General features: G+C 39.5%; 3 protein-coding genes across 4 annotated transcripts in view; all 3 read left to right on the top strand.

Moving 5' to 3' along the window:
* The window catches only part of LOC146461899 (uncharacterized), a 115,282-nt gene that overhangs the window by 27,647 nt on the left and 63,944 nt on the right, over positions 1–23,691 (top strand). The window lies entirely within an intron of this gene.
* LOC146461900 (uncharacterized) overlaps positions 51–23,691 on the top strand; it is an 84,435-nt gene continuing 60,794 nt past the window's right edge. The window contains exon 1 of the mRNA XM_085086304.1: positions 51–172. The gene's annotated coding sequence lies outside the window, so the exon portion shown is untranslated. The remainder of the gene's footprint in view (positions 173–23,691) is intronic.
* On the top strand, positions 78–7,369 carry LOC146461905 (uncharacterized). Of its 2 annotated transcripts, none has more exons than XM_085086303.1 (2): positions 78–172; positions 3,169–7,369. In XM_085086303.1, the coding sequence occupies exon 2, from the start codon at positions 3,181–3,183 to the stop codon at positions 5,677–5,679; it is 2,499 nt and encodes an 832-aa protein (XP_084942429.1). In that variant the 5' UTR covers positions 78–172; positions 3,169–3,180; the 3' UTR covers positions 5,680–7,369. The 2 variants fall into 2 exon arrangements, with proteins under 2 accessions (XP_084942429.1, XP_084942427.1); XM_085086301.1 differs by lacking the exon at positions 78–172 and adding an exon at positions 188–220.

The raw sequence follows: 23,691 nt of genomic DNA, 5'->3' as shown, positions 1-23,691 counted from the left end.
GTGGAACAGGCGTGAAACCAGTGAAAACGCATACGTGCTGTCTATCAACTGTTTGTTGAGCGCGCATGACTTGTGCCATGGTTAATGCGAGGTCCATTAACTTCGACTCCATTGGGAAAAGGCAGAAATCTTCCCGATAGGTTTCTATTGTAAGCACCAGCAGCTGTGAAAAGTAAGTGAAGAACTAAACACTTGAAACTGCATGTTTATTGTTTATAAGGTCAGTGATATCGATCTAGTCTTTTACTGCTCTGAATTAGTGTAAGGGATACGCCGGTTTACTGATCCTCAAGAAAAGATCCTGGCTTTATTCAAGTAATAATTAATTCAGATAATTCGCGCGTCGATACCCTAGACTATCTTCTACTGTATGTCACGCTCTTTTGGCTTGTCGAGTCTCTTCCATGTCGTTCAATCTACGAAAGAGATGAAGAGATATTCAGAACATTTCTTTCCAGTATAAATATTGAACGTCCGTCTAAAATATAGGGAAAAAAGCTGGTACTCAGTGATCTTGTTTTCGTCTGAGCTCCAAACCGAGCAGCCATGACGAGAAGTTCGAAGCGTTTACGAGGATTCCAAATATATATAACAGTGATTTGCTATCCAACGTTTTTGATTAATTTCTCTCGTTGTTTCAGTCAACGCAGGCGATTTCTTTCGCCTGGCGCCTTCACGTTTCCCACCCCTTCTTCTCATGTTTCTTTGAAGACATGATCCATACTGATTTTAACCAAATATGATAAAGTAATATTGTAGGATGAGTAAAAGCATACTCCAAAACAGGTTTTCAGTAAAGGATTGAAAATCGAATAAAACACCGGAAAAGATTGAAGCGCATTTCTAAGGCTACAGTTGGAACGTTGCCTGTATACAATATTAGACCCCCAATACCTGGCCCCAACATACGATCTCAGCCCCCAACATACCAGGCCCCGACCTACTACAACAGGCCCCGACACTTTCGTCTATTGTTTAGTCGTGTTATGATGAATACTGACGTTGGAGTGCTTGTAAATCGGACGTTTGTGTCCAATCTCTGAAATTATAAAATAATGTATATAAATAAAGCGTCCTCGTTCGGAACTGATCGAGCTGCAAGGCTCACAGAATCCTTCAACATCCCTTTGTTGACCTTCGCCATCTGCAAGTCACGCGACGTCTGCAAGTCAGGCAAGCTTGTCAAAACCTGGCGCAGTACGTAGTTCAGTCGAGGCTTGCGTATTTCATTTAAAATGAAAACAACGTCACAAAATACTTCTTTTTTAAGACTAACCTCGCGGAGAGAAAAGTCACACAATCGAACTCTCACAAAATAAAATTGGAGCAATCGAACCCAATTGACCTTTGATTGAGTTTAATTAGGTTCGATGGTCCAACTTGGCATACATTCGAGTGATAATGGGAGTATATAGGGAATTTGCGCGTGTTTTGCTCTATGCTTCCTTTTTCTAGGGTGTCGTACGAAGTAATCCGGGAGTGCTGCCACACTTTCGCGCTCCCCCGAAAAAAAGAACGCCTGATCGCCGGTTAACGCGTAACTGAACTGACATATCATGTATTAATAAATCGTCGTATTGAATAGCTAGCTAGCTCAGCGGCTCAACAGTGACTTGCGTACGTAGTTCGACGAAAATGTAAGGTGCGAACTTCGCACCATACTTTTGAAAAGTAGAACATATTTTTCCCATGAGTAATAACAAATTGTTTATATTCCTAACATTATGTAAGCGTTTAATGGTCACAGAGTCCCATAAAATGACCCGCGAGTTTGAATTTAAAATTTCTCACCTAATAGTTTTTGTATTGGAAATGTTATTTCTCGAGTATTTCTCTAGTTTGCCGTTGCTTTTTGTCCAGACTGTTAACCGCTGCCACGTTCTTTTTGTCAACTGGTAATTTAATTTATTTATAGTTCCTTGAATGCAAAAACTATAAACAGTATTCATCGATTTCTTCACTCTCACTTCCTCCTAAACAGCGACCAGACATGTTCTATCCCAGGCGTTTGTTTTCTAATCCTCGATATGTTTTTTAGTCGTTTAATGTTCGACCAGAGTCCGCAACATCGAAAAAACTGCTGCTCCTATAAAATTGGCGCGAAAACAGGACGCGCTCTTCGGTTAATGTATTTCTTTAATTAAGTCATTCCACATATCTCATATTCGCATAATTATGCCATTCCACACGTCGTGCCACATGCCGTTCCGCAAACTCATTCCTCCTTTTACCCTCACCGCAAAATTACCTTGGCTCTGTTGATGAAACCAAACATTCGTCTCCACTCCCCAACGGACGCAACACCACAGTTTCTTTAGTTACTAGTTCCTTATCTACACCGCAAATCACTTTGCCAATGAAAAGCAAAGCCTATTCCCTGCTGTAAATTTTTAAAACTCGAATGAAGTTCGTGAGCACAATCATTTTAATCTCTTGTTTCCAACTTAAGAAGTATTTTAGAAAGTCGCTTTTGTTTTGTTCTGCTCGTTATTGATGTTCTTGGTTGATTGTCACTCAGTCATAACGAGAAATTCTGATAGCTTCACTAAATACTAAATCAGTTATTTTAATCCAAGAAGTTTTTTCCCCTTTAGACTTAATAAGAGATCAAACGTTGAGTGTGGATAGACAGATTTTCCATTCTGAAATTTTGTTGTATTCGAGTTGCTTTATTTATTTAGAGGAGTCCAAATACATCTATGTATCAGCGACCCAAGTCGTCAACTTTGACCAAAAGTAAACAGGGTGGATTAAGACAATATTGACTAGCAACAAGAAACGGCAAGCCTCAAAGTGATTGCCCAAAAATCCTCAAATATTCGATCACTGGCGTGTTGGTTCTTCCAATCTTGGCAAACCGTTTCGAAAGAAGTTATTGGTCGTCCATGGTAACCGATGTCAAGACGTGACGAAAGAATTGTTACACCCATAAGCAATGCCTGGTGCAGAGAGGCATTTTAAACTAAAAATCAACAATGACACGCCTAAACCTTTTCTATTCCTCTATGAGTTAACAAAATACAAATCTCAGATCACTACCATGCCTCGCTTTGGATGAATGATGGATGAAAGTTTGTGACATCACCACGCATAAGTGGCATTCGGCTTAACCTGTTTATGACATCAACTAATGAATTATTAATGAGTTTCAGAATTCTTTTTTAACAGACCGCACAAATCATGAGTCAGGAATATCTCGGTGATAACTGTCCCAACGAATTACCCAAAGACTCCGGTGGTGGAAAAGATTTGTGTACCGAAGAAAGGAAGACCCCCTCATCATGTCCAGATTCAGGTACCCAGCAGTCACGTCCAGAGGTCAGCGATAGCAGTAATAAGAAACCGTTGGAGGACCAGAAGACAACTAAATTGCGAGTCCAGAACATTTGTTGCGCAAAGGAAAGAAAACTCGTTCGAGAAACCTTGGAATCACTGGAGGGCGTGGAGTCTATTGCAGTTAATGTTATCGGTCGCGTGGTGTACGTGCGTCATGATCCAGAAGTGACATCACCCACCACACTAGTCAGCACATTGAACCGAGTGCACCTGGGATCGAGCATCATGGAACCTGGTTTCATTCAGCCAGATGGCGAGAGTGAAAGCCTTCCTCCTAAGTTGTCATCTTTTTTAATCTATCTTTTGATCCAAACCGTCCTTTTCATAGTAGCTGTTGCTGCGTTCTTTGCTAAGGCATCTTGGTACCAATGGGTGGCCATCGCAGAAATCGTGTTTGGTGTTGCTCCAATGTTAAAGAAAGCATTCGTGTCTGTCAAGACTTGCAAAGTAGACATGAACATCCTAATGCTCATAGCCATTACAGGAACGCTGGCCATTCAGGGGTGGGTTGAAGGCGTCGCTGTTGTATACGTGTTCTCACTTGCTGAAGCTATGCAGGAGTTCAGCATGTACAAGGTTCAACGGACTATCTCTGGTCTCATGCTTGAAACACCTCAAGTTGCGATATTAGTAAGCACAGGTGAATGTGTCCCAGTAGAAGCAGTTACTATAGGAACAGCAATCGCCATCAGACCGGGCGAGTTGATTCCATTGGATGGTGTTGTGGTGAGTGGCCGAGCTGCTGTGGATGAGAGTTCGGTCTCTGGTGAAGCTGTGCCTGTTGACAAAACAATGGGTTCAAAAGTTTTTAGCGGCACTGTCAATCAAAATGGCTACCTGGAAGTTGAGACAACATCTGACTCAACTTCTTCTACACTCTCCAAGGTTGCGCAGCTTGTCCAAGAAGCTCAAACTGGCTCAGCAAGGACCGAGATTGCCATAAACCGGTTTGCCAAGTACTATACACCGGCCGTGGTCATTGCAGCAGCACTAGTTGTTGTTGTTCCCGCTATTCTTGGCGCGGCAAATGTGGGCACGTATTCGCAAGAGTTGAGAGAGTGGGGCAGGCGAGCGCTTGTACTTCTGGTTATTGCTTGCCCCTGCGCCCTGGTCATGTCCACCCCGATTGCTGTGGTTTGTAGCATCACTGCGGCTGCGCGGAAAGGAGCTTTGATTAAAGGGGGAGTTCATCTCGAGACGCTTGCTCGGCTTGAAGTGCTTGCGTTTGATAAAACAGGAACTCTGACTGAAGGAAGGTTTCAAGTAGTTGGCATCGAATGTTCTTTTGGGGTGCACGAACGAGATGCCCTACGTTTGGCCGCAGCACTGGAGAGCAAGTCCAGTCACCCTCTTGCAGCGGCGATAGTAAGCGAGTTTGTTGGTTGTGTCACCGAAATGGCTTACTCCCAAAGCGCCGGTTTACCGGAAGTGTCACGCTTTGAGCTTCACGAAGGCCAAGGCATTTCCGGAATCGTTGATGGTCATCTGGTCCATATTGGCAACTATGAATTTCTTCATCACATCGCCGGCAAAACACTAAACAGATACATGGAAGACAAGTACATCATGTGGTGCAACGAGAGTAAGACAGTGATCTTCGTGTGTGTTGACGGTAAACTTGCACTGATGATCGGTCTTGCTGATAGGGTCAGACCGAACAGTTTGGCCACACTTGATTGGCTAAGAAAACTTCGTGTCCAGTCTGCTATGATCACAGGTGACAGCACGCGGACAGCCATGGCTGTGAAGGGTGAATTAGGCTTGGACGAGTGCACAGCTGAAATGAAACCGCTGGACAAGCTAGACTGGATCACAGACAGACAAACGGGATTAAAAAGCACTGGTTACGATAATAATAGTGATACTGATGAACTCAGGATGTTTTCTTTATGCAGTTGTCGTTTATGCCGCCGCTACAATGTTATCAAATCAAGTAATAGCAACAAGAGCATTGTGGGTATGGTCGGTGATGGCGTCAACGATGGTCCAGCTCTTGCTGCAGCGAATGTTGGGATTGCAATGGGCGCTGGAGGGACAGCTTTAGCAGTGGAAGCTGCGGATGTAGCTCTGATGAGTAACAACTTGGCCAAAATTCCAGAACTTGTTGAACTTGGTCGCTTCTGTCGCCGCGTAGTAACTCAAAACATCGTTCTCTCTGTGGCTGTCAAACTAGCTATCGTGATTACGGCGCTTACTGGGAAGGCTTCGTTGTGGATGGCTGTTTTGGCGGATATGCTGAGTTTGTTGTTCGTGATAATAAATGGTTTGAGGCCGCTTTGGTGGAAGGGTGATGAAAATGGTCGACATGTGCATGCTTATGAGTCTCACGAGCAGAACGACTGAAGCGACTGTTTGCCACTGTTCCAAGTTCAAATATCGCTGCATTTCTCTTCAAGGTTTTCGTTAGAATAACATGACGTAGACGTTTGGCACACGCCTACTCAACATACTCAATCATATTTTGACCTACGCAGTCTATTACTATCTGGTCCCCAGTGGTTGTCATTAGAGAGATTAAGCACCACGATTACGGCAAACGGTAGAGATGACCACGTGACCATGTTTATCCTACATTTACCATTCGCTGTTTTCAGTTCCTCAGAAAATTTGAGTAGTTTTGCATTAGCATTTAAAGGCGAGAATTGTTTTGCTCTATTGTCATCTATGTGCTCATTTATTGAAGAAAACACAAACGTAAATTTCACTTTTTCCATTTGTAGTAAACGGGGTGCTTTTCGCTACGTGACAATCATTGCTATAAATGTGTTTTACAGTCACACAATATGTGTTTGTGTGCACCCGCGATTCCTCCCCCTACTCTTTCCCTTTTTAGTGTTTACAATGCATACCTAAACCCAGCGGTCAGCCAAAAGACAGTAGCCTGCGAGAAAAGACTTCGGAAACACGGCGAACTGATATAGTAGTTACGACGCTGTTTTCTGGCACCATATATGGCAATGCATCGCCCCTCACTTGACAAGAGGTCTCGGCAACTTGACCCTCAATTCAGGAACTATCTTTGTTTGATTGATTGTTTATTTACCCATATTTAAAATAATTTACAATGTGAAATTGACAAAATAAGATAACTATTCGGGAGGGAAACTGAAGAAATCTTTGCGGTCTTTTACAAGGCAGTCCCCCTATTAACAACGCATTACTTTAAAATTAATTAACAGGTATCGGTACGTACATTGCTTGTTTAATGATATTGTACGTATACATTAACTCTATGTATCCAAGGCTTAATCTTATCATTATTTCAGTATTACCAGTACGGAGAGAATAATAAAGTAAAATTGTCCAAAAGCGTTAACCACCAGAAAACAGAACATTTTTATATTCTTGTTGAAAATAAAAACACTATTTGATTGTTTGCTTGGTGCAGGAATATTATATTAATTCCAAATATTGAGTACTTTGTTGCGAGTTAAATAAACACTATAATTTGTCCTTTTAAAAGTTCTATGTAGCTTTCTTGAACTTCTTGTATGATAATTATGAAGTTCTGGGAATATAATACAAAATTATTAAAATAAGGTGGAAGGGCTTTGTTGACCAGGCTATAACTGAATGAAGAAATCAAGAGATCATTTATTTGGTGTATGTTTAGAATTTCCAAGTTATTGAAAAGTGAAAGAGAGGGTGTATTATAAGGAGAAAAAGTGATGATTCTCAAAATTTTCTTTTGCAGCTTAAATAATTTTTCTAATCGTGTAGCCGGGAAAGTTATTAGCCCAAACTATATTTCCATAGTGTAGGCAAGGGCATATTGAGCTATAATATAATAATTTTAGTGTTGATTGGTTAAGAAAAAAGAGAATTCTTTGGAGAATTCCACAAATTCTTATTATTTTTAAAGTAATATAATCAATGTGATCTTTCCATGTCAAGTGTTCATCTACTATGATTCCCAAACTGAAACTTCGTTTAACTCTTTGTAAAGTGTTGTTATTTAATTTAATATTAAGCTCCTTTTTGAGCTTTTCATTACGAGATTTAAAGACAATAAAATTTGATTTGTTAACATTTAGAGTAAGTTGATTGCTTATTAACGATTTTTGAACCTTAATTAATTCTCTATTAATGTTTGAATCCATCTCTGATGTATCGTATCATCAGCAAAGAAAATAGTAGATAGGTCATTGGCACAATTAGCCAGGTCATGGATGTATATTAGAAAAAGTACAAGTCCAAGAACCGATCCCTGTGGTACATGTTATTGGCATAACTGCAGACCTTATTTGGTAATATTTAACAATTTGTTTTCTGTTTGTGAGAAAATTCTTTAACCATTTATGACAATTGCCACGTATGCCAAAGAAATACAATTTTCGCAGAAGAATGGAGTGATTGACAGTATCAAAGGCTTTTGACAAGTCTAGAAATATGCCAATGGTGTACTCATTGCTTTCAATAGCCTTTATTACTTTATCTATGAGTTCAGTCGTTCCATGAGTGGTTGATCGTTTAGTCCTAAATCCATACTGATGATCTGATAAAAATGCCATTCTTTTCAGTATATGAAGTTAACCTCTCATACATGAGTTTCACAAGTACTTTAGAAAAACATGGAAGTACGGAGAGTGGTCTATAGTTTGAAAATTTATCAGTATCAGAAGATTTATACAGTGGAACCTCGATTTAACGAACCTCTATTTAACGAAGTCCTCGATATAACGAACGATATTCAATGTCCCGGCCAAAGTTATAGTAAAGTGTATGGAATAGAACCTCGATATCAGTAACGAATTCCTCGATGTAACGAACATAGTCCGGAAGCCCAAACGTAAAATCTGCCTCGATATAACGAATTGCAACATGATTGCAATGTTAACACGCGACAGAAGATAAACGCTGAACAGATCAACACTCTGAAAGCGTCTTTTGTTTTGTAAACAAAAGCTGCGCGTCTGATCAAAAGTGAAAATAATTGCTATTGAAAGCCACCATGCGGCTTAATGAATTGCATCTCAAAACGCGGCACTTCTGGGTGACGAAAATTGCATTGAATTGCCTGACAGAAGTCACCTGGGTTGAAAACCAATCAATAACTATGACCTATCAAATATAAATCAATCATTAACTATGACCTATAACAAACATTTTAGTCGTTTCCCCTCAAGTTCGTTGTATCGAGGTTTTCGATATAACGAACCTTCGATTTAAAGGCTGGTTTCTATATGATCGCAGATCGCAGATCGCAAGAAGGTCTGCGATCGTCTGCGATCATATGGAAACTACTTCTGCGATCGTCTGCGATCGGAAAATTATCTGTTCGGAAGGCCCTTTATCCCCTACAATTTTCTTAAAATAATTTTCGCCTCGAACTTTCGTGATATGGGAAATTTTAAGGCCTGGTGTTTTCGGATTGATAAAAATGTCGTTTTGGGTACCGAAAAAAGGTCAGCTAAGATTTTCGGAAACGAAATAAGACCTAAGTTTTTTGGGAAATGGACAAAAATGCCCTAGTAATTTCGAAAAGACTCAAGTTCCCCTAGAATGACCGAACAGATAAAAATATTACAGCGCAGCTGTAAAGGAATCTACAGAGCTTTAAAGGCACTCCAGAAAGCCTAAAATAGAGTTTCAAAGGATCTGAGAGAAAACTCCCATTGGGTGCCCCTGAAATTTGGCCGGTCCCCAGCGAGTTCATTAAATAGAGGTTCCACTGCATACAGCTACAGGCGTTACTAAAGGGTGTAAAGCAAGAGAAGATGGTATAAAGTAAATTCCCTTCAAACATTCAAACCAAAGGCTAATCCAATAACCCTTTTCATGGTTGATATTTCTCATTTGCATTGCAATGTTATCCAACGTGGATGTGAGACAATTTCGGACTAAAACTACAAAATAGCCCGAAATTGCCTCACATACATGCTAGATTTCATTGTAATTCAAATTAGCAGAGATAACAGTGAAAAGGGCTATTAATTTATCCCTTTATTCAAATTTTTTTGCAAGGTGCACTCCCAAGAGGCAGATCCGACAAATCTTCCCGTGCAGAATTACAAAACAGCAGGTGTGATATTGATTTGTTTTCTCAACAAAACGGTTTTCAGAGGAGTTTGCTTCAGAGCTCGCAAGTGACCCAAATTATCTGCCTTTTTTCTGAACACCAAAACTTGGTCTGGTGCTTTGTTATCGACTGTTTTATGGGTGCTCACGACGGTGTTACAAAATAAGACAAAAAGAGCAAAAAATTAAACGAGACTTGTAAAACAACGCAGTTGCTATAATTGTGACCTGCAAGGCGTGCCCTCCCGTCACCTCATATTGTCGCCGAAACCATTCCTAATCGCTGTGACTGTGATACATAAGTTACTGGTAAGTGCGATTCTTTGTTGCTTTAATCCTTATCGTAGTAATTATGGCTAAATGCGTGTACATAATATTCTGGTAACAGTTTAAATCACCGTTTGCTATGAAAGTTGTTGTGGAGCCGATTTATTTGAAACTTGGTCCCTGAAATCTTTGAGGTTTCAACACCTGTTCTGAGTAACATGAAGGAAATACTTCTTTTAATTTGCCCAATAATACGCATTTTCTTTGAAAACCATGTTCGAGAAAATTGCTGAAAATTTCCGTAAATTCGTATCGATCTCAATATAAAAGTATGCTTTTGATAAACTTCAAACATTCCTTTTTCAGCGCCTGAAATAACTCGGCTGAATCGAATGCAGCTGAGCGGTCGAAAATTTGAATTGAAACGTGCAGTCGTCCCTTACGCAGATAAATAGTATCGGACCACCTGAAATAGTGACCCCAGGAGCCATATCCCAAACCACTAAAGTATGATCATTTCTGGCGAAGCGAGGGCCGAAGGCCCTCACGTAGCGAGGTTAATAAATTTGTCGGGCCGAAGGCCAGCGCTCGGCAGCTAAGCCGCGCGAACTCGAGCGGAAAATATATATCAACGAATAGATTCCATGTTGCCGTGCGTCTGTTCAGTAATAGATCACAGATGACGTCAAAATGTGGTAAGAACAAAAAAGTGGCACACGAGGCGCAGCCGAGAGGGTCACTGATGTTCTTACCACAATTTGACTTTGTCTGGTTGCTCTTAAATTGTTTTTAATAAAACAATTATTCCACTCGCGCTTGTTGTATATGAGATGATTATAGCCAACTCGGCGCTACGCGGCTCGTTGGCTATCCATCAACTCATATCTAACGCGCACTCGTGGAATAATTGTTAAATATTTATATATCTTTGAAGATATCTGTGCTGCTGCCTGGAAACAGTGCGCAAACAAAGTATGAATGACGTCAGACAAAGGGAAGGCTGCCAGACAGCCACAGGTTGGGAGACATGCTGGCATCAGACAGAAATTTGCTACATCGGGAAAGTTTTCCGTTCAGTGCCAGATTAAATTTCACTGGATGGAAATATCTCTGCAAAATCTTTTCCCTTTCTTCCAGAAACCTTTTCTGTGAAAGATTGCATTGAAGAAATTACACGTTTTGAGTCCGCGTTAAAATAATTTCTGTGGGAGATATATTCATCGAACACGACACCGCTGCACGCCCGTTGTACATTTCGTCGTGTCAGAAATAGATTTTAACCGCAAACGAGCCTGTGGAACTACGAAAAGACCATGCTCATCAAAATTGCTGCTTTGTTTAGAAACCTTTGAATCTCCTCATTTGATGCTTCAATACGAGTAAAGAGGGCTTTCCACCCAGCCCTAGCTTCGCGAGGTTTTGCGAGTCACGTATTTCAAGGAATTTTACTAAAACGAAGAACGGGGAATGGGGAATGGGGAATTGAAATGGGAAATTCTTGTTTTATAATGCGTAAAATATATTTTTCGGCGGTGATTATCGATTTCCACGCTTTTTTAAAACGTTCTGCACCAAAATAAATGGAAAGGAATAAGCTGACTCTCTTTTTTGTTAGGTGTTCTGCACAAGAGCGAATGTCAGTTTATGTATTTTCTAAGTTCCTGGAAAAAAATACCCTTTTCAGTCACCATCATGCGGTAGCCATAGCAAGAGAGTTTGTTGGTTGTGTCACCGAAATGGCTTATTCGCAGAGCGACAGTTTACCGAAAGTGTCACGGTTTGAGCTTCACGAAGGCCAAGGCATTTCCGGTTAGGTTAATGGTCATCTGGTCCAGATTGGCAACTATATGAATTTCTTCATCACATCGCCGACAATATACTGAACAAATACATGAAAGACAAGTGCATCATGTGGTGCAACGAGAGTAAGACGGTTCTCTTCGTGTGTGTAGACGGTAAACTGGCATTGATGATCGCTCTTGCTGATAAGATCAGACCGAACAGCTTTTCCACTCTTGATTGGCTGAGGAAACTTTGTGTCCAGTCTGCTATGATCACAGGTTACAGCACGCGGACAGCCATGGCCGAGAAGGGTAAATTAGGCTTGGACGAATGCATTGCTGAAATGAAACTGCGGGACAAGCTAAGCTGGATCAAAGCACTGGTGACGCGAAGTTTAATAGTGATCAGCCCAGAAGATGTTTTGTTGTTCATGCCGCCGCAACAATGCTACCAGATCAAGTAATAGCAAAAAGAGCATTGTGGGTATGGTCGGTGATGGCGTCAACGATGGTCAAGCTCTTGCTGCGGCGAATGTTGGGATTGCAATGGGCGCTGGAGGAACAGCTTTAGCAGTAAAGGCTGCGGACGTAGCTCTGGTGAGTAACAACTTGGCCAAAATTTCAGAACTGGTTGAACTTGGTCGCTTCTGTTACCGTGTAGTGGCTAAAAACATCATCTTCTCTGTGGTTGTCAAGGTAGCCATCGTGATTTTAGCGCTTCTTGGAAAAGCTTCTCTGTGGCCCGGGATTGCTGTTTTGATGGACGTGTTGGGTTTGTTGTTCGTGGTGTTAAATGGTTTGAGGCCTCTTTGGTGGAAGGTTGCTGAAAAAAGTAACGCCAAGAACACGGACATTGAACAAGCATTTGTGAAGAACGCTCGACAAGTCTGTTCTTATGATACTTGTAGAACAGCTGAAGTAAATGGCTCATTCACTGTTTGCCACTGTTCCAAGTTCAGAGATCGCCAGATCTCTGTTGTGTTTTCATAGGCAGGCCAAGATCGCGTCACTAGAGAGCATGTAATAGTTAATTACTACACGCTCTCCAGTGACGCAAACTTGGGCTGCCTGTGGTGTTGTTCAGAATAACATGATGCAGACCCGTTAGCATCAATGGATAGCGCAACATATAATCTCTTTTTTACAGCTGAAATTTTATTTATTTCTTTATTTGTCCAAAATAAACAAGTATTACAATATTTCATTCATCACTGTTGTGGCAGTATTAAGCAGGAAGTCTACGTTAAATTTTACATTCCTATAATAGAGCAAGGAATGAGCTATAACTAAAATGTAAAAAAGTTTTGGTAATAAACTTTAGGAACGTTTTTAATCGTAGAGGAACGTGCTTACAAAACGGTATACTATTTACTTTTATTTGCCCTGTTATTTGATAGCAACTAGAAAGGTATCCAATTATATACCACGCGAAAGTGTCGCTGCTTGAAATAAATTCTGTTCCAATTGCAAATTCAAGCACGCCTATGTGGTCACCTGCAGATGGTATTTTAAAATCTAACGAGTTTTGGCTTCGCAGAGGCCACACCTTGGATTATTTTTAATTTTTCCATGAAGGCAACTAACTGACTAACTAAGGCTACATCACCTTCGCTGACATCCTCATCAGCACCGCATCAGCTAAGTGTAAGTCATTGTGCAAACTGTTCGTTTCAATGCATGATGCCAGTTGTAATTCAGTGTTGCGCTCAGCTAGAAATGATGACTTGATCAGCCGAGGGTCGAGATAAGTTCTCAGTGGATTACCTACGCAATACTTGCTTATAAATAGCTATTGCTTATGTTCACTTTAACTTAACATTTATGTAGCTCATTTTTTTTTTACAAGCAACTCCTTTGCAACATTGCGTATTTGTGCGCAACATATCCTTCAGCCTGTTTCAAATCGGCAAGCTGAGACTTAAATTAGTAAGGGAACATCCTCCATTGTCGGCACATAGGAGCACGTCTTCCTTGAATAATTACCACGACCATCTTCAACTATCTTTTAAAATTAACTATGGAATGGGGTTAAATTTTTCTCATCCGTATGTCGAGAGAGTTTGGTTCGTCTCAGTATAATCGGAAATCTGGAAGTTTTTCAGCATTTTTATTTTTCAGCCGGCATTAAGGTGTTTAAGGTTCCTTGGCCGGTGAAATTTATTTTCAGCTAACAGTGAATGGTGGCAATGGTTATGGTTACTCCACCCCAGGTAAACATGATTTTTCCCTTGGTAAAATAGTTGGTGTTTTAATTTACCCAGGTAATATAAGGGCTACACGTACCCGAGAGATTTAAAGCGGTAAATTTCCTGGGTGACTTTCTGCCAGAGGGTATTTTTCGCGAGTAAGGAACCGCTGCTGCGCCTCGCTCATTTGATCATTTAGACATCGGGCTTCTGGAGCCAAGATAGAAAATATAGAATTTGTCATGAAAACCTTGCTCGCCTAGAACCAGCCTTATTTTCGACACGAGTGGATTGATGAATGTGCATTCGCACGCGGCCAATAGCCGAAACAAGGCTGGTTTTACGGCATTGTCGTGACTCTCAGGCTTATTTTAGGTTGTCGGATAAATAAAAAAATTGAACAATAAAAATATTTGCACAAAACTAAAATTTATTTCTTAAGTTTTTGTTTTGTGTCTCCAATATGGCAGCCATAAAAACCCTCCATATGGTGTGTCTCTTTTGTGGCAGTTACTGTCATTTTCAATAGTAGCAATAACAACAAACATTTCAACATTTCTCTTGCTTTGGCTTCGACTGTGCTACACAAGGCCTCGTATTATTGACAGGAGATTAGAGGGTGGCTCACAAACAGGTGTTTCTTAGAAAGAGGATTTTTTTTAATAAAAAAGAGTTCACAGTTAATTACAGAACTTTTCTTTGACTTTTGAAATAGGAATATAAGGAATAGAAAAGTCCTGTTTGAGAAGGATGCCATTCCTCTAGATTGTGATAACTATAAAAAGGGAGCCGATTATCTCAAGACGTAAAAGTGATCTCGAGAGTTTAAAAACCTAATGTTGCAGTTTATTTCTGCTATTATTACATCAGTGTTATAAAGTGAAACAGCCGAGGTAAAACTAAACTGTTCTAATGAGTTTGCCAAAAAAATTTTGAATTAACTATTAAGATTGAGGTTCTTTTGTCAGTATTTTTTCACCGAAAAAAATTAACTACCGACGGTGGGAAACTTGCGTAAATTGCGCAACAGGATACAACATATAGCTGGTTGTGATTCGTAGGAAACTTTGTCATAAATTCCGTTCCAATTACAAATTCAGGCACGCCTATCTGGTCACCTGCAGAAGGTACTTCAAAGTCTATTTATAGGTTTTGCTTCGTAGAGGCCACACCTTGAATTATTTTCAATATTTCCATAAAGACAACTTACTGACTAACAAAGGCTACATCACCTTCGCTGACATCCTCATCAGCACCGCATCAGCTAAGTGTAAGTGATTGTGCAAACCGTTCGTTGCAATGAATGATGCCAGTTGTAATTCAGTACAAGTGTTGGGCTTAGCTAGAAATGATGGCTTGATCAGCCGAGGGTCGAAGATAAGTTTTCAGTGGATTGCTTCCGCAAAAGTTCGTCATATATAGTTATTGCTTATGTTCACTTCAACCTAACATTTATATGTTTCCTCATTTTTTCACGCAACTCCTTTACAACATTACGTATTTGTGCGCAACATATCCTTCAGGCTCTTTCAAACCGGGAAGCTGAGACTTTTATTTACCTAGTAAGGAAACATCCTTTATTGTCGACACATAGAAACACGTCTTCCTTGAATACGTACCACGACTATCTGCAAATATTTGTTTAAATTAACTATGGAATGGGGTTAATTGTTTGTCATCCGTTTGTCGAGTCTCAGAGAGTTTGGTTTGTCTCAGTAAAATCCAAATATGGAAGTTTTTCAGTATTTTTAATTTTCAGCCGGCATTAAGGTGTTTTAGGTTCCTTGGCCGGGAGTATTTATTTTCAGTTAACAGTGAATGGTGGCAATGGTTATGGTTACTCCACCCCAGATAAACATGATTTTCCCCTTGGTAAAAGAGTTGGGGTTTTAATTTACCCGGGTAATATAAAAGCTACACGTACCCGAGTAATTTAAGGCGGTAAGTTTTCTGGGTGATTTTCTGCTAGAGGGTTTATTTTCGCGAGTAAGGAACCGCGGCTGCGCCACGCTCATTTGATTATTGAGACATCGGGCTTCGAGGGCCATGGTAGAAAATAAAGAATTTGTCATGGAAACCTTGCTCGCCTAGAACTAGCCTTATTTTCAACACGAGTGGATTGATGAATGTGCATTCCTATGCGGCAAAGAGCCGAAATAAGGCTGGCTTTACGGGATTGTCGTGACTCTCAGGCTTGTTTTAGGTTGTCGGTTAAATACCAAAAATAGAACAATAAAAATATTTGCACAAAAGAAAAATTTATTTCTTAAGCTTTGGTCTTGTGTCTCCAATATGGCAGCCATGAAAACCCTCCATATATGGTCCGTAGAGCTCATTAATACCTGTTTTTTTTGTGGCAGTTACTGTCATTTTCAATTTTTATTTAGTTTATTTGCCACGATTAATAAATTACAATAATTACAATGATTACAATGGTTACAAATGATTACAAAGTTATAGTGAATAAAATGCAAGACATAGAAAAGAAGTGGCGAGGGGACTTAATGAAAACCACGGGGCTTGTAAAACTTAGGTTCCCTACCAGAGTAGCAATAAGTGGCAAACATTTCAACATTTCTCTAGCTTTGGCTTTGATTTTGCTACACAAGGCCTCGTATTATTGACGGGAGAGTAGAGGGTGGCTCACGAACAGGTGTTTCTTGGAAAGAAGATATATTTTTAATAAAAAAGAGTTCATAGTTATTTACAGAACTTTTCTTTGTCATTTTCAATAGGAATATAAGAAATAGAAAAGTCCTGTTTAAGAAGGATGCCATTCCTCTAGATTGTAATAACTATAAAAAGGGAACCGATTATCTCAAGACGTAAAAGTGATCTCGAGAGTTTCAAAGCCAAATGTTGCAGTTTATTTCTTTATCACTGTTATATAGTGAAACAGCCGAGGTAAAACTAAACTGTTCTAACGAGTTTGCCAAAAAAATTTTTAATAAGATTTTAAGACTGAGGTTCTTCTGCCATTATTTTTCCACCAAAAAAATTTAACTACCGACGGTAGGAAACTTGCGTAAATTGCGCAAAAGAGTACAACATATAGCTGGTTGTGATTGGTAGGAAACTTTGTAATAAATTCCGTTTCAATTGCAAATTCAGGCACGCCCACCTAGTCACCTGCAGAAGGTACTTCAAAGTCTAACTATAGCTTTTGCTTCGTAGAGGCCACACCTTGAATTATTTTCAAGTTTTTCATGAAGGCAACTAACTGACTAACAAAGGCTACATCACCTTCGCTGACATCCACATTAGCACTGCATCAGCTAAGTGTAAGTCATTGTGCAAACCGCTCGTTGCAATGCATGATGCCAGTTGTAATTCAGTGTTACGCTCAGCTAGAAATGATGACTTGATCAGCCGAGGGTCAAAGATAAGTTTTCAGTGGATTGCTTCCGCAAAAGTTGCTTATATATAGTTATTGCTTATGTTCACTTCGACCTATCATTTATATGATTGATGATTGCTCATTTTTTTACGCAACTCCTTTGCAACATCACGTATTTGTGCGCAACATATCCTTCAGGCTCTTTCAAACCGGCAAGCTGAGACTTTTATTAATTAGTGAGTGAATATCCTCCATTTTCGGCCCATAGGAACCCGTCTTCCTTGAATACGTACCACGACTATCTGCAACTATTTCTTTAAATTAACTATGGAATGGGGTTAATTTTTGGTCTTCCGTTTGTCGAGACAGTTTGGTTTGTCTCAGTATAATCCAAATATGGAAGTTTTTCAGTATTTTTAATTTTCAGCCGGCATTAAGGTGTTTTAGGTTCCTTGGCTGGGAGTATTTATTTTCAGTTAACAGTGAATGGTGGCAATGAATATGGTTACTCCACCCTAGATAAACATGATTTTTCCTTTAGTAAAATAGTTGGTGTTTTAATTTACCCGGGTAATATAAGGGCTACACGTACCCGAGTAATTTAAGGCGGTAAGTTTTCTGGCTGATTTTCTGCCAGAGGGTAATTTTCGCGAGTGAGAGAACCGCGGCTGCGCCACGCTCCTTTTGATCATTTAGACATCGGGTTCTGGAGCCAAGGTAGAAAATATAGAATTTGTCGTGGAAACCTTGCTCGCCTGGAACTAGCCTTATTTTCGACACGAGTGGATTGATGAATGTGCATTCCTACGCGGAAAAGAGCCAAAACAAGGCTGGTTTTACGGCATTGCCGTGACTCTCAGGCTTGTTTTAAATTGTCGGATAAATACCGAATATAGAACAATAAAACTATTTGCACAAAACTAAAACTTGTTTCTTAAGTTTTTGTTTTGGGTCTCCAATATATATGGCAGCCATGAAAACCCTCCATATGGCCTATAGAGCTCATTAATACCTGCCTCTTTTGTGGCAGTTACTGTCATTTTCAATTTTTATTTAGTTTATTTGCCACACACTAGTTACAATGATTAATAAATTACAATAATTACAATGATTACAATGGTCAGAAATGATTACAAAGTTATAGTGAATAAAATGCAAGAGATAGAAAAGAAGTGGCGAGGGGACCTAATAAAAACCACGGGGCTTGTAAAACTTAGGTTCCTTACCAGAGTAGCAATAAGTGGCAAACATTTCAACATTTCTCTAGCTTTGGCCTTTACTGTGCTACACAAGACCTCGTATTATTGACGGGAGAGTAGAGGGTGGGTCACGAACAGGTGTTTCTTAGAAAGAGGATATATTTTTTAATAAAAAAGAGTTCATAGTTATTTGCAGAACTTTTCTTTGACATTTGAAATAGGAATATAAGGAATAGAAAAGTCCTGTTTAAAAAGGATGCCAAGCCTCTAGATTGTAGTAACTATAAAGAGGGAACCGATTATCTCAAGACGTAAAAGTGATCTCGAGAGTTTAAAAACCAAATGTTGCAGTTTATTTCTGCTATTATTACATCACTGTTATAAAGTGAAACAGCCGAGGTTAAACTTAACTGTTTCCATCGAGTTTGCGAAAAAATTGGAATTAACTATGAAGACTGAGGTTGTTCTGTCATTATTTTTTTACCGAATAAAATTAACTACCGGTGGTAGGAAACTTGCCTAAATTGTGCAACAGGATACAACATGTAGCTAGTTGTGATTCGTAGGAAACTTTGTCATGAAGTCCGTTCCAATTTCAAATTCAGGCACGCCTATCTTGCCACCTGCAGAAGGTACTTTAAAGTCTAACTGAAGTTTTGGCTTCGCAGAGGCCATACCTTGGATTATTTCAAATTTTTCATGAAGACAACTAAATGACTAACTAAGGCTGCATCACCTTCGCTGATATCCTCATTACCACGGCATCAGCTAAGTGTAAGTCATTGTGCAAACCGTTCGTTTCAATGCATGATACCAGTTGTAATTTAGTGTTGCGCTCAGCTAGAAATGATGACTTGATCAGCCGAGGGTCGAAGATAAGTTCTCAGTGGATTAACTACGCAAAAGTTCCTCATATATAGTTATTACTTATGTTCACTTCGACCTAACATTTATGTGTTTGCTCAGTTTTTTTTACGCAACTCCTTTGCAATATTACTGACGCATTTGTGTGCAACATATCCTTTAGCCTGTTTCAAACCGGCAAGCTGAGACTTTTATTTAACTAGTAAGGGAACATCCTCCATTGTTAGCACATAGGGACCCGTCTTCCTTGAATACGTACCACGACTATCTGCAACTATTTCTTTAAATTAACTGTGGAATGGGGTTAATTTTTTGGCATCCGTTAGTTGATAAAGTTTGCGGGTTTGTCTCAGTATGATCGGAAATACGAAAGTTTTTCAGTCTTTTTATTTTCTCACTTCAGTTCCGGCGTTTTGGGTTCCTTGGCCGGGAGTATTTATTCTCAGCTAACAGTGAATGGTGGCAATAGTCATGGTTACACCACCCCAGGAAAACATGATTTTTTCCTTGCTAAAACAGTTAATGTTTTAATTTACCCGGGTAATATAAGGGCTATACGTACCTCAGTAATTTAAGGCGGTAAATTTTCTGATGATTTTCTGCCAGAGGGCATTTGTCGCGAGTAAGGAACCCCGGCTGCGACACGCTCCTTTTGATCATTTAGACATCGGGCTTCTGGAGCCAAGGTAGAAAATATAGAATTTGTCGTGGAAACCTTGCTCGCCTGGAACCAGCCTTATTTTCGACACAAGTGAATTGATGAATGTGCATTCCTACGCGGCAAAGAGCCGAAACAAGGCTGGTTTTACGGCATTGTCGTGACTCTCAGGCTTGTTTTAGATTGTCGGATAAATACAAAAAAAAAAAAAACAATAAAAATATTTGCATGAAAGAAAAATTTATTTCTCAAGCTTTTGTCTTGTGTCTCCAATGTGGCAGCCATGAAAACCCTCCATATGGTCTGTAGAGCTCATCAATACCTGTCTCTTTTGTGGCAGTTACTGTCATTTTCAATTTTTATTCAGTTTATTTGCCACGATCAATAAATTACAATAATTGCAATGATTACAATGGTTACAAATGATTACAAAGTTATAGCGAATAAAATGCAAGAGATAGAAGAGAAGTGGCGAGGGGACCTAATAGAAACCACGGGGCTTGTAAAACTTAGGTTCCCTAACAGAGTAGCAATAAGTGGCAAACATTTCAACATTTCTCTAGCTTTGGCTATGACTGTGCTACACAAGGCCTCGTATTATTGAAGGGAGAGTAGAGGGTGGGTCATGAACAGGTGTTTCTTAAAAAAAGAGGATTTATTTTTAGTAAAAGAGAGTTCACAGTTATTTACCGAGAACTTTTCTTTGACATTTTCAATAGGAATATAAGGAATAGAAAAGTCCTGTTTAAGAAGGATGCCATTCCTCTAGATTGTAGTAACTATAAAAAGGGAACCGATTATCTCAAGATGTAAAAGCGATCTCGAGAATTTAAAAACCTAATGTTGCAGTTTATTTCTGCTATTATTACATCACTGTTATAAAGTGAAACAGCCGAGGTAAAACTAATCTGTTCTAACGAGTTTGCCAAACAATTTTGAATTAACTATCAAGATTGAGGTTCTTTTGTCAGTATTTTTTCACCGAAAAAAATTAACTACCGACGGTAGGAAACTTGCGTAAATTGCGCAACAGGATACAACATATAGCTGGTTGTGATTCGTGGGAAACTTTGCCATAAATTTCGTTCCAATTACAAATTCAGGCACGCCTATCTGGTCACCTGCAGAAGGTACTTCAAAGTCTATTTATAATTTTTGCTTCGTAGAGGCCACACCTTCAATTATTTTCAATATTTCCATAAAGACAACTAACTGACTAACAAAGGCTACATCACCTTCGCTGACATCCTCATTAGCACTGCATCAGCTAAGTGTAAGTCATTGCGCAAACCGTTCGTTGCAATGCATAATGCCAGTTGTAATTCAGTACAAGTGTTGGGCTTAGCTAGAAATGATGACTTGATCAGCCGAGGGTCGAAGATAAGTTTTCAGTGGATTGCTTAGGCAAAAGTTCGTCATATATAGTTATTGCTTATGTTCACTTCAACCTAACATTTATATGTTTGCTCATTTTTTTCACGCAACTCCTTTACAACATTACGTATTTGTGCGCAACATATCCTTCAGGCTCTTTCAAACCGGGAAGCTAGGACTTTTATTTAACTAGTAATGAAACATCCTTCATTGTCGGCACATAGGAACACGTCTTCTTTAAAAATGTACCACGACTATCTTCAACTATCTTTGAAAATTAACTGTGGAATGGGGTTAAATTGTTGTCATCCGTTTGTCAAGAGAGTTTGGTTCGTCTCAATATGATCGGAAATATGGAAGTTTTTCAGTATTCAGCCGGCATTAAGGTGTTTTAGGTTGCTTGGCCGGGAGTATTTATTTTTAGTTAACAGTGAATGGCAATGGTTATGGTTACACCACCCCAGGTAAACATGATTGTGTACTTGGTAAAATAGTTGGTGTTTTAATTTACCCGGGTAATATAAGGGCTACACGTACCCGAGTAATCTAAGGCGGTAAGTTTTCTGGCTGATTTTCTGCCAGAGGGTATTTTTCGCGGGTAAGGAACCGCGGCTGCGTCACGCTCCTTTTGATTATTTATACATCGGGCGTCTGGAGCCAAGGTGGAAAATATAGAATTTGTCATGGAAACCTTGCTCGCCTGGAACCAGCCTTATTTTCGACACGAGTGAATTGATGAATGTGCATTCCTACGCGGCAAAGAGCCGAAACAAGGCTGGTTTTACGACATTGTCGTGACTCTCAGGCTTGTTTTAGGTTGTCGAATAAATACCAAAAATAGAACAATAAAATTGTTTACACAAAACTAAAATTTGTTTCTTAAGTTTTTGTTTTGTGTCTCCAATATGGCAGACATGAAAACTCTCCATATGGTCTGTAGAGCTCATTAATACTTGTCTCTTTTGTGGCAGTTACTGTCTTTTTCAATTTTTATTTAGTTTATTTGCCACACACTAGTTACAATGATTAATAAAATACAATAATTACAATGGTCAGAAATGATTACAAAGTTATAGTGAATAAAATGCAAGAGATAGAATAGAAGTGGCGAGGGGACCTAATAAAAACCACGGGGCTTGTAAAACTTAGGTTCCTTACCAGAGTAGCAATAAGTGGCAAACATTTCAACATTTCTCTAGCTTTGGCTTTGACTGTGCTACACAAGACCTCGTATTATTGACGGGAGAGTAGAGGGTGGGTCACGAACAGGTGTTTCTTAGAAAGAGGATATATTTTTTAATAAAAAAGAGTTCATAGTTATTTGCAGAACGTTTCTTTGACATTTGAAATAGGAATATAAGGAATAGAAAAGTCCTGTTTAAGAAGGATGCCATTCCTCTAGATTGTAGTAACTATAAAAAGGGAACCGATTATCTCAAGACGTTAAAGTGATCTCGAGAGTTTAAAAACCAAATGTTTCAGTTTATTTCTGCTATCGTTATATCACTGTTATATAGTGAAACAGCCGAGGTAAAACTAAACTGTTTCCATAGAGTGTGCGAAAAAATTGGAATTAACTATGAAGACTGAGGTTGTTCTGTCATTATTTTTTCACTGAATAAAATTAACTACCGGTGGTAGGAAACTTGCCTTAATTGTGCAACAGGATACAACATGTAGCTGGTTGTGATTCGTAGGAAACTTTGTCATGAAGTCCGTTCCAATTTCAAATTCAGGCACGCCTATGTGGCCACCTGCAGAAGGTACTTTAAAGTCTAACTGCAGTTTTGGCTTCGCAGAAGCACACCTTGGATTATTTTTATTTTTTCATGAAGACAACTAAATGACTAACTAAGGCTGCATCACCTTCGCTGATATCCTCATTACCACGGCATCAGCTAAGTGTAAGTCATTGTGCAAACCGCTCGTTTTAATGCATGATACCAGTTGTAATTTAGTGTTGCGCTCGGCTAGAAATGATGACTTGATCAGCCGAGGGTCGAAGATAAGTTCTCAGTGGATTAACTACGCAAAAGTTCCTCAAATATAGTTATTACTTATGTTCACTTCGACCTAACATTTATGTGTTTGCTCAGTTTTTTTTACGCAACTCCTTTGCAATATTAGGTATTTGTGCGCAACATATCCTTCAGCCTGTTTCAAACCGGCAAGCTGAGACTTTTATTTAACTAGTAAGGGAACATCCTCCATTGTTAGCACATAGGGACCCGTCTTCCTTGAATACGTACCACGACTATCTGCAACTATTTCTTTAAATTAACTGTGGAATGGGGTTAATTTTTTGGCATCCGTTAGTCGATAAAGTTTGCGGGTTTGTCTCAGTATGATCGGAAATACGAAAGTTTTTCAGTCTTTTTATTTTTTCACTTCAGTTCCGGCGTTTTAGGTTCCTTGGCCGGGAGTATTTATTTTCAGCTAACAGTGAATGGTGGCAATAGTCATGGTTACACCACCCTAGGTAAACATGATTTTTCCCTTGGTAAAATAGTTAATGTTTTAATTTACCCGGGTAATATAAGGGTTATACGTACCTGAGTAATTTAAGGCGGTAAATTTTCTGATGATTTTCTGCCAGAGGGTATTTGTCACGAGTAAGGAACCGCGGCTGCGTCACGCTCCTTTTGATCATTTAGACATCGGGTTTCTGGAG

The sequence above is a fragment of the Pavona decussata genome, unplaced genomic scaffold (genome assembly GCF_977016875.1).
Source record: "Pavona decussata unplaced genomic scaffold, jaPavDecu1.1 SCAFFOLD_193, whole genome shotgun sequence".
NCBI classification, from domain to species: Eukaryota; Metazoa; Cnidaria; class Anthozoa; order Scleractinia; family Agariciidae; genus Pavona; species Pavona decussata.
This window is presented reverse-complemented; position numbering and strand designations above follow the sequence as displayed.